General features: G+C 40.9%; 1 protein-coding gene across 2 annotated transcripts in view; it reads left to right on the forward strand.

Moving 5' to 3' along the window:
• adcy8 (adenylate cyclase 8) overlaps nt 1-12,679 on the forward strand; it is a 154,487-nt gene extending 141,808 nt beyond the window's left edge. For both annotated transcript variants that reach the window (XM_003219392.3, XM_008108199.2), the window contains 3 exons: nt 8,392-8,484; nt 11,051-11,165; nt 12,093-12,679. In XM_003219392.3, the coding sequence (XP_003219440.1) occupies nt 8,392-8,484; nt 11,051-11,165; nt 12,093-12,580 (696 nt within the window). In that variant the 3' untranslated portion in view covers nt 12,581-12,679. The remainder of the gene's footprint in view (nt 1-8,391; nt 8,485-11,050; nt 11,166-12,092) is intronic.
• The last annotated feature ends 3,465 nt before the right edge of the window (nt 12,680-16,144 follow it).

Below are 16,144 nucleotides of genomic sequence, written 5' to 3' on the forward strand. Positions count from 1 at the left end.
TCATTGAAATAAATCAAACAAGGCATTTGAAAAATTGAGCGAAGCTTATGTGATGTGGAAGGGGGAAGAAAGAGGGGTGATGGTAATAAAAACTGAATTCATTATGAAAATCAGATTCCAAACTTGGAACAGCCTTCCTCTATCTGGGCAGATATTCTGGGAAAACCCCTCCTTCCATTTATCCTATTACCGTTTTAGTGATTCATGCACTAGAGTATCTTAGTTTGAGGGAAGACAAATTTAAAAGTAGCTATCTACAGACCCACTAAGAAAATCCAACAAATGCTAAGTTCAGTAAAGGACAAGAGGGATCCTCTCACCTCTGCAGGAGTCTACCATATACCATGCAGCTGTGGACAAGTCTACATAGGGACTACCACATGCAGCATTGCCCATACACGAATCAAGGAACATGAAAGGCACTTCAGACTGATTCAACCAGAGAAGTCAGCCATAGCAGAGCACTTGATGAACCAACCTGAACACAGCATATTGTTTGAGAACACAGAAATGCTGGACCACTTTCACAACCACCATGTCAGACTACACAGAGAAGCCATTGAAATCCACAAACACCTGGACAATTTTAACAGAAAAGAGGAAACCACAAATATGAACAAAATTTGGCTACTCAAACTCTAAAATCAGGACAGTAAATAAAAAACAACATTCAGAAAACAAAGTAATTCCAGACAGGAAACAACCAGGGCCAGCCAAGACCTCCCAACAAAGGATTCCCTCAGGCAGGAAGCAGACAGGCTTTGAACCTGCAAAGCCATTCAGTGCTAATCAAGGTGGCCAATTGCAACATTCACACTTGCCTCAAACAGACAAGAGTTCTTTCTCCCACCCTGGACATTCCAGATATATAAACCCCACTTGCCCAGTTTCCAACAGACCTTACAAACTCTGAGGATGCCTGCTATAGATGTGGATGAAACGTCAGGAGAGAATGCTTCTGGAACATGGCCTTGCAGCCCAGAAAACTCACAGCAAAAAAATCAATGGGGACAGAGAAGCGCAAAAGTTAATATGGATAAAATATTGCTATAGATTAACACTGAAAATGGCAACTAAGGCAACTGATTCCCCTTGCAGCCCACTATCAAATTATTTTCATTGATTTTCCTCTACATTTTTACATTAGTAAATTGATTTCCTTTAATAGTTTCACATTAACATGTTAGCACTAACATTTGCAAATGCTGAAGATGAGGCAGCCTTCTAAAAAAGCAGAACATCAAGTGGGTCACATGCCTAAATATCCTGAAGGCACTAGATCTTGGAAGAAGCTAAGCATGATTAGGTCTGGTTATTACTTCAATGGGAGACCACCAAGGAATATCAGTTTCTGTAGGACATAATTTGAAGGAAGGCAATGGCAAAGGGCCCCTGAGTATTGCCTAAGTAAAATGGGAAATAAGTGAGGTCACCATACATCGACAAGTGACGATAATGCATCATGTAAAACAGAGAGAACAAAGAGAATACCTTGAGGGGAAGCACCTCAAGGTAAAGGAGAATGTACAGATCAGAGACAGCCATTTGTTCAGAAGATCCAGTGGTGTATGAAAGACATATCAGTGGACATATTGATTGATTGGCCACCTAATAACCTTTAAAACACCAGGTCCTGTCTGATCTTGAGAGTTACGCAGGGTGAAATTTGGTTAGCATTTGGATGATAGGTCACCAACAAATACCAGGTGCAGTAGAGGAAGGAAGTGGCAAAACCAGCTCTGAGAATCATTTGCCTAGGAAATTCTGTGAAATTTATGTGATCACCATAAGTTGACAGGTTGATTGATTTTTTATTCCAGACATTTATTTCTATATTGCATCTTGAGTAAATCACAAGGTATTATACAGTATCAAGGACCAAGAAAATACAGTAAATCCAACAAGTGAAATAATAAAAATAATGCTAAAATTGTAACATGGAAAATATTTCTTTTACTTTTACTTACCATATATACTCGAGTATAAGCCGACCCAAATATAAGCCAAGGCACCTAATTTTACTATAAAGAAACTGGGAAAACATTGACTCCAGTATAAGCCGAGGATGGTAAATTTCAGAAATAAAAATAGATACCAATAAAATTACATTAATTGAGGCATCATAGAATCATAGAATCATAGAATAGTAGAGTTGGAAGAGACCACATGGGCCATCCAGTCCAACCCCCTGCCAAGTAGCAGGAAATCGCATTCAAAGCACCCCCGACAGATGGCCATCCAGCCTCTGCTTAAAAGCCTCCAAAGAAGGAGCCTCCACCACAGCCCGGGGGAGAGAGTTCCACTGTCGAACAGCCCTCACTGTGAGGAAGTTCTTCCTGATGTTCAGGTGGAATCTCCTTTCCTGTAGTTTGAAGCCATTGTTCCATGTCCTAGTCTGCAGGGCAGCAGAAAACAAGCTTGTTCCCTCCTCCCTATGACTTCCCCTCACATATTTGTATATGGCTATCATGTCTCCTCTCAGCCTTCTCTTCTGCAGGCTAAACATGCCCAGTTCTTTAAGCCGCTCCTCATAGGGCTTGTTCTCCAGACCTTCAAAAACATTTATCAATAAGATAAATGTTTTTGAATATTTACATAAAGCTCAAACTTAAGATGAGACTGTCCAACTCTGATCAAATCATTATTCTCATCTTCTTCAATGTAAATGTGCTTATGTATCCTTTTAATAATAATAGAGTAAAATAATACATGTAATAATAATGATGATGATGATGATGATGATGAATACAGGAAAATAATACAAGTAATAATAAATAGAGTAAAATAAATGCAATAATAATAATAATAATATCAGAGTGAAATAGTAGTTTAAATGGTTTTGAATCTTTACATCAAAATGTAATTTAAGATATGACTATTCAACTCTGATTAAATCATTATTTTAATCTTCTTCAATGTAAATGCGCTTATGTATCCTTTTAATAATAATACAGTGAAATAATAAATGTCATAATAATAATAAATGCAATAAAATAATCAATGTAATAATAAATAGAGTAAAATAATACATGTATTAATAATAATAAAAATAGAGTAAAATAAATGTAATAGTAGCAACAATAATAGAGAAAAATAATAAATGTAATAATACCAATAATAATAGAGAAAAATAATAAATGTACCATATATTCTCAAGTATAAGCTGACCCAAATATAAGCCAACCAGGACCCTCACCCGAGTATAAGCCAAGGGGGGCTTTTTCAGTCTTAAAAAGAGGGCTGAAAAACTAGGCTTATACTCGAGTATATACAGTACTTAGGTGATCCCTCATAGGTCGAGGATGATAGTCATCCGTTTCTGGTGTGTTGGGGGTGTGTCTTGATTTGCATGTTCTCCCGCAGTGAGGACATTGGTTTCCAGGTGGAAGGCGGTCCCGGTCAGGGTTGGCTTGACGCGCCTTCCTCTTGGCACGTTTCTGCCGTAAGCCCCCCCATTCGTGCCTCTTCGAACTCTGCAGCACTGCTGGTCACAGCTGACCTCCAGTTGGTGCGCTCAAGGGCCAGGGCTTCCCAGTTCTCAGTGTCTATGCCACAGTTTTAAAGGTTGGCTTTAAGCCCATCTTTAAATCTCTTTTCCTGTGCATCAACTTTCCATTTTCCATTCTTGAGTTGGGAGTATGGTAACTGCTTTGGGAGATGGTGATCGGGCATTCGGACAATGTGGCCAGTCCAGCGGATGAAAAATATTACAATACAATCACTACTGCAGAACACTCCAGATTGGGAGTGCCTCTCCAGTTGTTGCCCATGGTGGGAAACTACCACAAAAGTGACCTATATATCTAAATGTGACAACTCCCCAGTTGTGCTAGAAAAAGCATTTGTGCATAGCAGTGTTTCTTGGAATATAGTGTGTGTATTTGTGCATCAGAGAATCCAAAGGTTTGCTTCCTCTGTTGTTACATTTCATCCATTATTGCTGCATTTTTATTTTTCCCTCTTTGGTTTTCCACTTTTCATGGAATTTGGTTCTGCATGTTGGCTCTCATGTACAACACTCAGCAAAGGGATGATGCGGATCAGGGACAAATCAAGCTACAAATATATGGCATTCCAAAGGCCACGCTTGGTCTTTCTGTAAATAGCTTTATTTGCGGATAGCAGTCCAACTTATCAATGCCAGCAGCAGGGATAAATAGCAGCTCTGGCTGTCTCTTGGCAGTTGAGAGCCTTGCCTTGAAAATTGCTTTCCTCCTGGATATTTCACCAGCCTCCTTAAGAGGATAATGTTTCCTGCAACGTTTGGATTTTTATCTCAAGGTGACATTTCGGAGATTTGTACAAATCTTTATAGATCAACAAGTCTGGGGCATAAGAGAGATGGATTTTAAGACATGGAAATTCAATAGCTGCTGGTACAGATATTGTGCTATAATGCAGGTCAAAAACATTTCAAGATCTTCATCTTTTCAAAGTTTTCTAGCTGACACTTCCCTCCCACTATGTCTCAGGGTATAAAATCCCCAAAGTGCAACAAAATTTCTATCCAGTTATTCACATTTTTACTAATGGCTGTACCAAAACACTGTAATTCAGAGGTAAAGCAAAACATATGCTATCAGTGTAAATACAATTGGCAGAATATTCCCATGGTATCTCGCAAGAAGAATGCCAATTTCACTGAGATGCTTCAAATGCCCATCTAACACCTACTCATTGAATTAATAAAGAATCCAGTTAGTGAGTCTGCAATACTTAAGTGTATAATGGATCATTTTGGGATCAAGACATGAGATGAAGCAACACTGTCTTTTAGTAGTTGCTAATCTGTTTTTAATTTTGAGACACAGTTGATTGACTTCAAAAAGAGACCGCTCTGAGCTCAAGTAAATGAAAGAAAGCAGCTGGGACAATTCAGTTAAGTAGAGTGACACAGCTTTGGCACAATTAATAATATGAGTAGAAGTGCTTTAAGGATTTGAGGCCAATATGTTCGGCTTGAGAACCCTCATTTGATTTCTTGTAAACTGAAGTAGAGAATCCCAGTCAGGATGAGCAGAATTTAGATAGAGTCAGTATTGTCACCCAAAGTATTGATTTCATACTTCCCAAGACTCATAGTAACACAAAGCATACTTTGCCTTGGAAAGGTACACATTTGCAAGGATTGCTGTCATGTGTTTTGGAGAAATAAGACTAGTTAAAACTTTAAAATGTAATAGAAATTGTGAGTTTCAGGTTCTCCAAGGGTGTATCTGCATTCTAGAGTTAATGCGGTTGGACACCACTTCATCCCCTTTGCTCAATGCCACAGAATCCTGGAAGTTGTAGTTTAGTCAGGTATCAGCACTCTTTGGCAGCAGAGAAGGCTGAAGACTTTGTAAAACCAAATGTATTGTGACTCCATAATACAGACTGGCTGGTAACATGAAATCATAGTTGAAATCATAGAACTGGAAGAGACCGCATGAGCCATCCAGTCCAACCCACTGCCATGCAGGAAAAGCACAATCAAAATACCCTTACAGATGGCCATCTAGCCTCTGTTTAAAAGCCTCCAAGGAAGGAGCTTCCACCACACCCTGAGGTAGAGAGTTCCACTGTTGAATAGCTCTTACAGTCAAGAAGTTCTTCCTAATGTTCAAGTGGAATTTTCTTTCCTGTAGTTTGAACCCATTGCTCTGAGTCCAGAAAACATCAGAAAACAGGTTTGTTCCCTCTTCCTTTAGGCAGCCATTTAAATATTTAAACATGGCGATCATGACTCCACTTAGCTTTCTCTTCTGCAGGTTAAACATATCCTGCTCTTTAAACCACTCCTCATAGATGCACATGAAAGCAACATAGAATGAACAAATTTTTGTAATATTTTCTCTCAAAATGTATATGGTCATTGTTTTTTGAGCTGAGAATTATGTTGAAGAATGTGAGACATGTGAAAGGTAGGAATAGCTAATACTCATACTCTAAGGATAGTTACACTGAGTTCACTTTTAAGTAAGTATGCATAGTGTTGCACTGTAAATTCATTCCTCAAACGAGACTAGGAGCTATGGATCATAAAATGTCATATAGGAATGTTGCTTCTGTTGCTGTGTGCCTTCAAGTCATTTCCCGTGTATGGTGATCCTAAGGCAAACCTATTATGGGTTGGGTGGCTGTGAGGCTGCCGGGCTGTATGGCCATATCCCAGAAGCATTCTCTCCTGACGTTTTGCCCACATCTATGGCAGGCATCCTCGGAGGTTATGAGATCTGTTGGAAACTAGGCAAATGGGATTTATATATCTTTGGGGGGTGTTAGCTGATTGTTTCCTGACTGGGAATTCCCCTGTCTTCTGAGTGTTGTTCTTTATTTACTGTCCTGCTTTTAGAGTTTTCTAAATACTGGTAGCCAGACTGTGTTCATTTTCATGGTTTCCTCCTTTCTATTGAAATTGTCCATGCTTGTGGATATCAGTGGCTTCTCTATCTAGTCTGATATGGTGGTTGTTAGAGTGGTCGTGTTCTTCTAACAAAGGATTCCCCAGGCAGGAAGCAGCCAGGCTTTGAAGTTTCAAGGCTATTCAATGCTAATCAAGCTGGCCAATGGCAACATTCACACTTGCCTCAAACAGACAAGAGTTCTTTCTCCCACCCTGGACTTTTCACAGATATATAAACTCCACTTGCCTAGTTTCCAACAGACCTCACAACCTCTGAGGATGCCTGCCATAGATGTGGGTGAAACATCAGGAAAGAATGCTTCTGGAAAATGGCCATACAGATTGGAAAACTCACAGTAACCCAGTGATTCCAGCCATGAAAGCCTTCGACAAGATATTATGGGATTTCTTGACAAAAATATTCAGAGGGAATATCTTATGGTTTTCCTTTAAGGCTGCAAGTAAAACTTGTGCAAGGTCACTCAGTAGGCTTCCAGGATCAAGTCGAGGTTCGAACCTAGACTATGCTAGCTCTAACATACTGGAATGTACTACACAGTTTAATTCTTTCATCATCTGTACTATAGCCAGAACATGAAAATGCCAGGGGGAGGCTGCAATTGTTTTAAGTCTAAAAATAACTTTCCCAAACCCAGTATTGCCCATATCCAAGCAATAATCTTCTAATCTTCAAAGGCACTAAATTTTAAGAGCCAAATGGTGTCATTCTTCTCCCCACCACAAAGATAAAAGCTTTTATTACCTGTTGATCTGATTCAATTTAATCTTAATTGCTTCCTTCTCTTTCTTTCTCCTCCAAGAGATAATGTTGATATTGATATTTTATAGGGTCCTGTAATTCTTTTCCCCATTTCAGGGATCATTTCCCTTTCTCTTTTGATCCTGCAAAGATTTGTGTGCAGGGAGCATGAAATCAATCTTCTTTGCATGGCTTTTATTATCCTGCCAAAAATGCAGGTGTTTTTTTTTGTCTTTGTTATTTAAAAAATATGTGAGATGATTAAGCCTCATTTTCAGAATATAATATCAAATGTCCCCATTTGAACAGTTTTGCAAAGTGCACTTCAAAAATTCCAGATTTTGCATTCCAGTAACCTTAAGTATAGAAAAGACTGTAGTTTTGGATTGATTTACTGTAAAGTACCATGTAAATAGGGACCGTGTTGGCACAGTGGGTTAAACCACTAAGCTGTTGAACTTGCTGACCTGGAGGCTGGTGGTTCGAATCCACTGGATGAGATGAGCTCCAGTTGTTAGCCCCAGCTTCTGCAAACTAGCAATTTAAAAACATGCAAATGTGAGTAGATCAATAGGTACTGCTTTGGTGGGAAGATAGCGGTGCTCCTTGCAGTCATGCTGGCCACATGACCTAGGAAGCGTCTACGGACAACGCCGGCTCTTTGGCTTAGAAATGGAGATGAGCATCAATCCCCAGAGTTAGACACGACTCGGCTTAATGTCAAAGGGAAACCTTTACCTTTACTTACCATGTAAATTTCAATGACATTATAGAAATAAAGTATAAATAAATACATTGAAAACTGAGATGGAAATGGGAAAGAACTTTATTCCTGAAAAACAAATGCAAATGTTGTGCCAAATAGAAATATTCAAACATATATTTAGGACATATATGTGTAAATCCACAAAGATCTGCATTTTGCTTTCATTCTATCATCCTGGTGAATAACTGCCTGATCCTTTTAATAAAATATTGTTGAGCATGTTCAAAATGCAGCTGATGACTTGCAAGTTCAAAGAGATCAGCTGTGGAAGTAAACATGCAAATAGTCTACAGTCAAAGTCAGTTTATTAACAGTACCAGAGTTGTTAAAAGCAAACTATTATCCATTATGCAAAACACTACCGAATTAATAGCTTCCAGATTGCAAGCTGTGAAAATAAATAACCATTTGGGAGCTCTGCATCTGATCAGCTTCAGTTCAAAACTGGAATTAACGGGGTCTTTTTTTTTCTCTTTTCAGTTATTAGATGAAGAAAGATTTCAAGACATAGAAAAAATTAAAACCATTGGAAGCACATACATGGCTGTATCGGGATTATCGCCTGAAAAACAGGTAGGAGGTGATTTCTGGTAGCTAACAAAAATGTTGTTGTTCTTGTTGTGTGCCTTCAAGTCATGTGTGACGTATGCTGACCCTAAGAAGATCCTCTTGGCAAGATTTCTTAACAGGGAGTTTGCTTTCCTCTGGGACTGAAAGAGTGTGATGTGCCCAAAGTGACCCAGTGGGTTTTCATGCACAAGCAGGGATGCAAACCCTGGCTTCCAACACTCAGATCCCTCCACTAGATCTTTACCACTAATAAAGATGCCTGTCTGTATAATGTATTCCTTCAAGTCACTCAGACTTCCAGGTGTCAGGAGACCACACCAGTTCTTTCCCAATCTTAGATTGGAGGTCCATTCCCTTACCCACCTGTACTCCAAACCCACCAAAAAATGATGAGAAAATTGGCCAATTATATCTTCAAAAAGTTTCTAGGATAAGGGTAGGCAACTAAGGAAGCTGCATTCCTTTCCCCAAGGCATGAGCAAACTTTGGCTCTCCAGGTGTTTTGGACTTCAACTCTCACAATTCCTAATGGTCAGTAAGCTGTTAGGAATTGTGGGACTTGAAGTCCAAAACACCTGGAGGGCCAAAGTTTGCCCATGCCTGCTCTACCCCAAGAACCTTGAAAGACTAAACAAACATTTGCCTCCAAATGCACGCTAAGGAGCATGTCAATCATTTTGCTATGTTTTCAGGTTCCTATGAGTCATTTTAGGCCATGGAGAAATGTATTAAAAGAAAAAGTGGGGGGGGGGAGTCACTTTCAATTCAATTTCATTTTTTATATTCTGTGTGTCTGCCTGTTTCTCTGTGTGTTTATACATATACAGTAGAGTCTCACTTATCCAAGCTAAACGGGCTGGCTGAAGCTTGAATAAGCGAATATCTTGGATAACAAGGAGGGAATAAGGAAAAGCCTATTAAACATCAAATTAGGTTATGATTTTACAAATTAAGCACCAAAAAATCATGTTTTACAACAAATTTGACAGAAAAGGCAGTTCAATACACAGTAATGTTATGTTGTAATTACTGTATTTACGAATTTAGCACCAAAATATCATGATATATTGAAAACATTGACTACAAAATGGCTTGGATAATCCAGAAACTTGGATAAGCAAGGTTTGGATAAGTGAGACTCTACTGTACATACACCCTTAAAAACAAAGGTAACAAAAAGAACATAATGTTAGTAATACATTAATAATGTGTTATTCTTAAATAATGAGTAACAAATAACATCAATAAGATATTTGTTCAAATTAAAAAAACAAATTACCGTATATACTCGGGTACAAGACAACCCGAATATAAGCCGAGACACCTAATTTTACCACAAAAAAACTGGGAAAACATTGACTCCAGTATAAGCCAAGATACCAATAAAATTAAATTAATTGAAGCATCAGTAGTTTAAATGTTTTTGAATCTTTACATCAAAATGTAATTTAAGATATGACTATTCAACACTGATTAAATCATTATTTTCATCTTCTTCAATGTAAATGCGCTTATGTATCCTTTTAATAATAATAGAGTGAAATAATAAATGTAATAATAATAATAAATACAATAAAATAATAAATGTAATAATAAATAGAGTAAAATAATAAATGTATTAATAATAAAATAGAGTAAAATAAATGTAAAAGTAACAACAATAGAGTAAAATAATAAATGTAATAATAATAATAATAATAATAATAATAGAGTAAAATAATAAATGTAACAATATCAATAATAGAGAAAAATAATAAATATACCATATATACTTGAGTATAAGCCGACCTAAATATAAGCCCACCAGGACCCTCACCCGAGTATAAGCCGAGGACTGAAAAACTAGGCTTATTAAACATGCTTAGTGAAACATTTAAATTTTTCTCTGGAAAGACCTCTCTGGAAATTTTTAAGCAGAGGCTGGAGTGTTTTGCTTGTCTATTGCTGCATGGCACGGGGTTTGACTGGATGGCCCTTGTAGTCTCTTCCAACTCTATGGTTTTAAGCCTAACATTTTCAATGGTCCTTTTTCATGCACACATAGAAGCTTCCTGTACTTCAGTGCAAACTCTATCTTTGTTCTGAAATGTGCAAGCAATACTCCAGAAGCAGAAAGGCTTGCTTGCCCACTGTGAACCTTAATAACTCCCTAAAGTCAATGCTAGTAAGTAATTGGAGCCTCCAGGGCTGCAGTGGGTTAAACCCTTGTGCTGGCAGGACTGATGACTTGAAGGTTGGGTTGCTGACCTGAAGGTTGCCGGTTCGAATCCAACCTGGGGGGAGCACGGATGAGCTCCTTCTATCAGCTCTAACTCCATGTGGGGATATGAGAGAAGCCTCCCACAAGGATGGTAGAAACATCCGGGTGTCCCCTGGGCAACATCCTTGCAGATGGCCAATTCTCTCACACCAGAGGCGACTTGCAGTTTCTCAAGTCGCTCCTGACACAAAGATAATGTAGCTAGATCCAGCTTTTAAGGTTTGTGTTTTAGTGATGTGGAAGAGCTGGTCATCCAGCTTGTCATATGCTGCTGCTTTTCTGTTTCATTTTCTCTTGTTTCGTTTCCAGCAATGTGAAGATAAATGGGGCCATTTATGTGCACTGGCAGATTTCTCCATTGCACTGAATGAAAGCATTCAAGAGATCAACAAGCATTCCTTTAACAACTTTGAACTCCGCATTGGTATGTATGTGTTGATTATGTCTTTATAAACAAAATAGAACTATGAGTGGGGTGTAATAAGCAGCATTGTGTAACCAGAGCTCCAGGTGAACAGAGTTTGCATCAACAGAGAAACGGAAGCATGGTCTCGAACTTCCTTTGAAAGCATTAACCTAGTGGGTCTCAACCTGGGGTCCCCAGATGTTTTTGGCCTACAGCTCCCAGAAATCCCAGCCAGTTTACCAGCTGTTAGGATTTCTGGGAGTTGTAGGCCAAAAGTATCTGGTGACCCCAGGTTGAGAACCACTGCATTAAGCCACTTTCTCTCTATTTTTTCCATTTCTGTACTGGAGCCTTTTGCATGGCAGAGACATAATTTCTCTTATTCATTCATATGTTAATAAATAGAAAGGCTCCCCCCACCATTATAAATCTGAAGAGGTCTCTGAAGTCAATGCTAGTTGAGCACGGAGCTAGATCCATCTTTTAAGATTTGTTAGTGTGATGTTAACAAATCTAGGATTACCTCTATGTTTTCCAGTCATAACATTCTAGAAGTTTAAAATAAATGAAGTTCAAAACAATTTAATGCCCCTTGGGGTTTCCTTATACATATGTGCTCATTCTGATTTTGAAGTTACTGTTTTCCATCCCCAAAAGTGAATTTACTTCTAATTTGCCTTTGCCATCTCTCCTCCTATCCACCTAATAAGTCCTTCTAACACTCTATTGGATATATAAATTCTATTTCCATCTATACTCAGTCTCTTTCTGTGTGTTACAAAACTGGTATAAACTTCTAGTACCTGGGAGATCTCATGCCTCAGAGAGGGATGTTACAGCATTTTGTTAAATCTAAAGTTTGCAAAAGGGACATCTTGTTATTGCTACAAATGATTAACAAAGACTCCTCTTCCGTAACTTTCATCTCTTTCTTCTTTCTTCTAGGCATTAGCCATGGCTCTGTCGTCGCAGGCGTTATTGGTGCTAAGAAACCCCAGTATGACATCTGGGGCAAAACGGTGAACTTAGCTAGCCGAATGGACAGCACTGGCATAAGCGGCAGAATGCAAGTGCCTGAGGAAACCTATCTCATCCTGAAGGACAAGGGGTTTGCCTTCGATTACAGGGGTGAGATCTACGTCAAGGGCATCAGTGAGCAGGAAGGAAAAATCAAAACATATCTTCTTCTGGGAAGAGTCCAGCCAAACCCTTTAATCTTGCAGCCGAGGAAACTGACGGGGCAGTACTCTTTAGCGGCTGTCGTCTTAGGGCTTGTGCAATCTCTCAACAGGCAAAAACAGAAGCAAATCCTCAATGAGAACAATAATTCTGGTATCATAAAGGGTCACTACAACCGGCGGACTTTGCTCACCTCCGGGGCATCAGAATCGACAACCCAAGCAGAGGGTGCTGACAAAACTGAATTGCCATAAGCCTGCATCTTCCTTTGTGGTTTTATTTTTCTTTTTTAAACTTTCTTTTTATATATAAAATAAATATATAAATAAAAATATCGTTCAATTTTTTTAGAACACTTTTTCGTTCATTGATTCATTCCAAACCATCTCGACTCTTGTTTCCTCTACCCAAGGCATGGGCAAACTTTGTGTTTATGCACTGAATAAGTCAGGTACAAATAAGAAATTTTCAAATGAAGGAATTGATGAGACGATATGATGAAAAGCCTGAGTTTTCAAATGGAGATGGTGAGTGCCCCAGAACTAATTCCAAGCCATCCCACAGCCATTTCTTAGTTGTCATGTAGAGCAGCATGGGCACATCCAGCTATTTTCCTGTAGCTGGACCTGCTACAAAAGGCATTTGCAGGGACTGATGATATCAGGTGACATCCTTGCAATGTATCTACTTAAAGGACAATAGTTGGACACATCATTGGTGTCATCCTCACTCTCCAACAACCTGGTCATGCTGTGGGACTGGAGTTGTGTGGCATATACAGTGGGTTGGGATGGAGTGGGTTTTTTTGTCATTATTTGATCTGAGCAAAACCCCAACCTATATAATCACTGAAAAAGCCAGGCTTATTGATACTCTCCCAAACAATGGTTCTCAACCTGTGGGTCCCCAGGTGTTTTGGCCTACAACTCCCAGAAACCCCAGCCAGTTTACCAGCTGTGAGGATTTCTGGGAGTTGAGGTCCAAAACATCTGGGGACCCACAGGTTGAGAACCACTGCTCCAGAACAAACCAGGCCAGATGTTGCTCCTGAACATCCACATGACATTCAAGGACTTCTGGCCTGTAAAGCACCATAAAACTAGTTAACCTGGTTTGCATTAGCAGAAATAAAAAATGCTCTGGAGTTTTGCCAAAAACTTTGGAGTAGCCCCACACTTCAGGTTTGATTTGGAAAGCTGGTCTGGCTCTAATTCAAACAGGTCCACTGTCCACATTGGCCAACGCTACTGTTCCCTTTTCCCTGAACTGTGCAGTGCAAGGGCAAGGAGGTGACACTTACCTGGGCTGTTGTTTCTTGCTGTGGCAACTAGAAGCAAACTAGAGCCCAGGGAAGCATGACTAGTGGGTCCGAAATGGGTTCAACGCAGTTTGGTCTGGACTCTATTCCCATTGCTCTGAACTCTATTCCCAGTTCAGAAGCGGAGCATGACAACTTCAAAATCCTGGGCTGGTCCAAAACAGCAATGCTTCAGTCCAGTCTTGGATTTCATGTAGATGAGCCCTTGGTAACAGGATATCTGCCAGTCAAGCTTTCAAAAAATGACTATTGCTCCCATTTTACTTCCTGGTTACAAAACTAGACCACCAAAATCCCCTTTCAGTTTTTCTCTCTACAGACAGAAAGAGAAAAATCTCAAGGGAGGGAGTTACCTTGCCAATAAACATTGATTCCCTACTTTTTGTATATTGCTAGAATTCAATACAATTCTGTGAGTTCATTAAAAGACCTGATAATCCAATGTGGCAATATATGGTGGGACATATATAGTTTTTTCTCTGGCATATTCTCTCATATTATTTCCCTATCCTTCCTTTTCCCTTGTTCCTCAAACATTGCTATTTTGAAGAATGCTTGTGTTTCTTATACAGTAGAGTCTCACTTATCCAACATAAACGGGCTGGCAGAACGTTGGATAAGCGAATATGTTGGATAGTAAGGAGAGATTAAGGAGAAGCCTATTAAACATCAAATTAGGTTATGATTTTACAAATTAAGCACCAAAACATCATGTTATACAACAAATCTGGCAGAAAAAGCAGTTCAATATGCAGTAATGCTACGTATCACTGTATTTATGAATTTCGCACCAAAATATCATGATATATTGAAAACATTGACTATAAAAATGTGTTGGATAATCCAGAATGTTGGATAAGTGAGACTCTACTATATACGTATGTGCCTTCAAGTCATCTGCCAATTTATGGTGTTTCCATTAATTTCATATGGTTTTCTTAAGCAAGAGATACTCAGGGGTTGTTTTGCCAGTTCCTTCCTCTAAAATATAGATTTGGTCAAAGAAACAAGTGAACAACCAAGACAGCGGGGAAGGAAGGTTGACTTTGTCCTACTCTAATGTGTAAAATAGCCTGCTAAGAATCTGAGAAGTGCTATCTCTCCTCAAAAATGCTTTTCACGCTTTCTACCACTAACCCAAGCGCTGTTTTCTCACTGAAGGTAGCTGGCACTGCCTAATAAAAATGCTAATGTGGATGGGTTGACAGGCAGTACAGATTTGCAGCACATAACGCCTTTGAAGAACTTCTGAGTAAATCTCCCTTCAGCTTAAGGGAACAAGGAGATTCAGCACAGTTTCACCTTGAAAGGGAACTGGGGGAGGAAAATAAATCTGAAATTTAAAAAAAAATAAACACAACTCTCCTTGGGAAAAAGAGAGATAAGCAAATACAAGCAGCTGCATGGGGGTGACTTCTGAAGAAGAATATTGCTGGGCATTTATAAATGATCAGAATGTAAGAATATATTTGCTGAGTTAGACACAAGGCCCATCTGGTAAAGAATTCTGTCCATATCAGCCAACTAGATTCCCCATGGAAAACTCACAGCCATGTTTAGTGCAAAAGAATACAATTTTGCTCTTCTTCACCAGCAGCTAAGGATGCATCATTCTACACTGTAGAATTAATGCAGTCTGACAGCACTTTAATTGTCATGGCTCAATGCTACTGAACAGGGCCGGCCGGAGATAAATTTATATATAAAGCGAGGGGGGAAATTGCGCCCCCCCCACCGGCGCCGCAGGAGGCATGGCCATGTGCCGCGGGAGGCACATGGCCACGCCTACCGCAGCGCCGGCGGGCCCCGCCTCCTGCTCCCTGGCCCCGCCTCTCACGCAGCGTGGGAGGCGGGGTCACGGCGAGCAGCGCAGGAGGCGGGGCCAGGGCTGGCCCCGCCTCCCGCGCAGCTCACCCCGACCCCGCCTCTCACCCAGCGTGAGAGGCGGGGCCAGGGCGCACGGGCCAGGAGGCAGGGCTCCGCCCAGACGGGGCCTTGCCTCCCGCCCCGGGCGCCCTGGGCTTTTCCAGGCGGGCAGACTGCAACGGAGGTCCCTGCAGGCCGCAATCGCGGCCTGCAGGGACCTTCGGTGCAGTCTGCCTGCCTGGAAAAGGCCAGACGGGCAAGGCTGAGCTGCGTGGGAGGCAGGGCCAACCCTGGCCCCGCCTCCCACGCAGCTCACCCCGACCCCGCCTCTCACGCAACGTGAGAGGCGGGGCCAGGGCGCACAGGCCGGGAGGCAGGGCTCCGCCCAGACGGGGCCTTGCCTCCCGCCCCGTGCGCCCTGGGCTTTTCCAGGCGGGCAGACTGCAACGGAGGTCCCTGCAGGCCGCGATCGCGGCCTGTAGGGACCTCCGGTGCAGTCTGCCCACCTGGAAAAGGCCAGACGGGTGAGGCTGAGCTGGGTGGGAGGCAGGGCCAACCCTGGCCCCGCCTCCCACGCAGCTCACCCCGACCCCGCCTCTCACGCAACGTGAGAGGCGGGGCCAGGGTGCACAGG

Source organism: Anolis carolinensis, chromosome 4 (assembly GCF_035594765.1).
Source record: "Anolis carolinensis isolate JA03-04 chromosome 4, rAnoCar3.1.pri, whole genome shotgun sequence".
Lineage (NCBI taxonomy): Eukaryota > Metazoa > Chordata > Lepidosauria > Squamata > Dactyloidae > Anolis > Anolis carolinensis.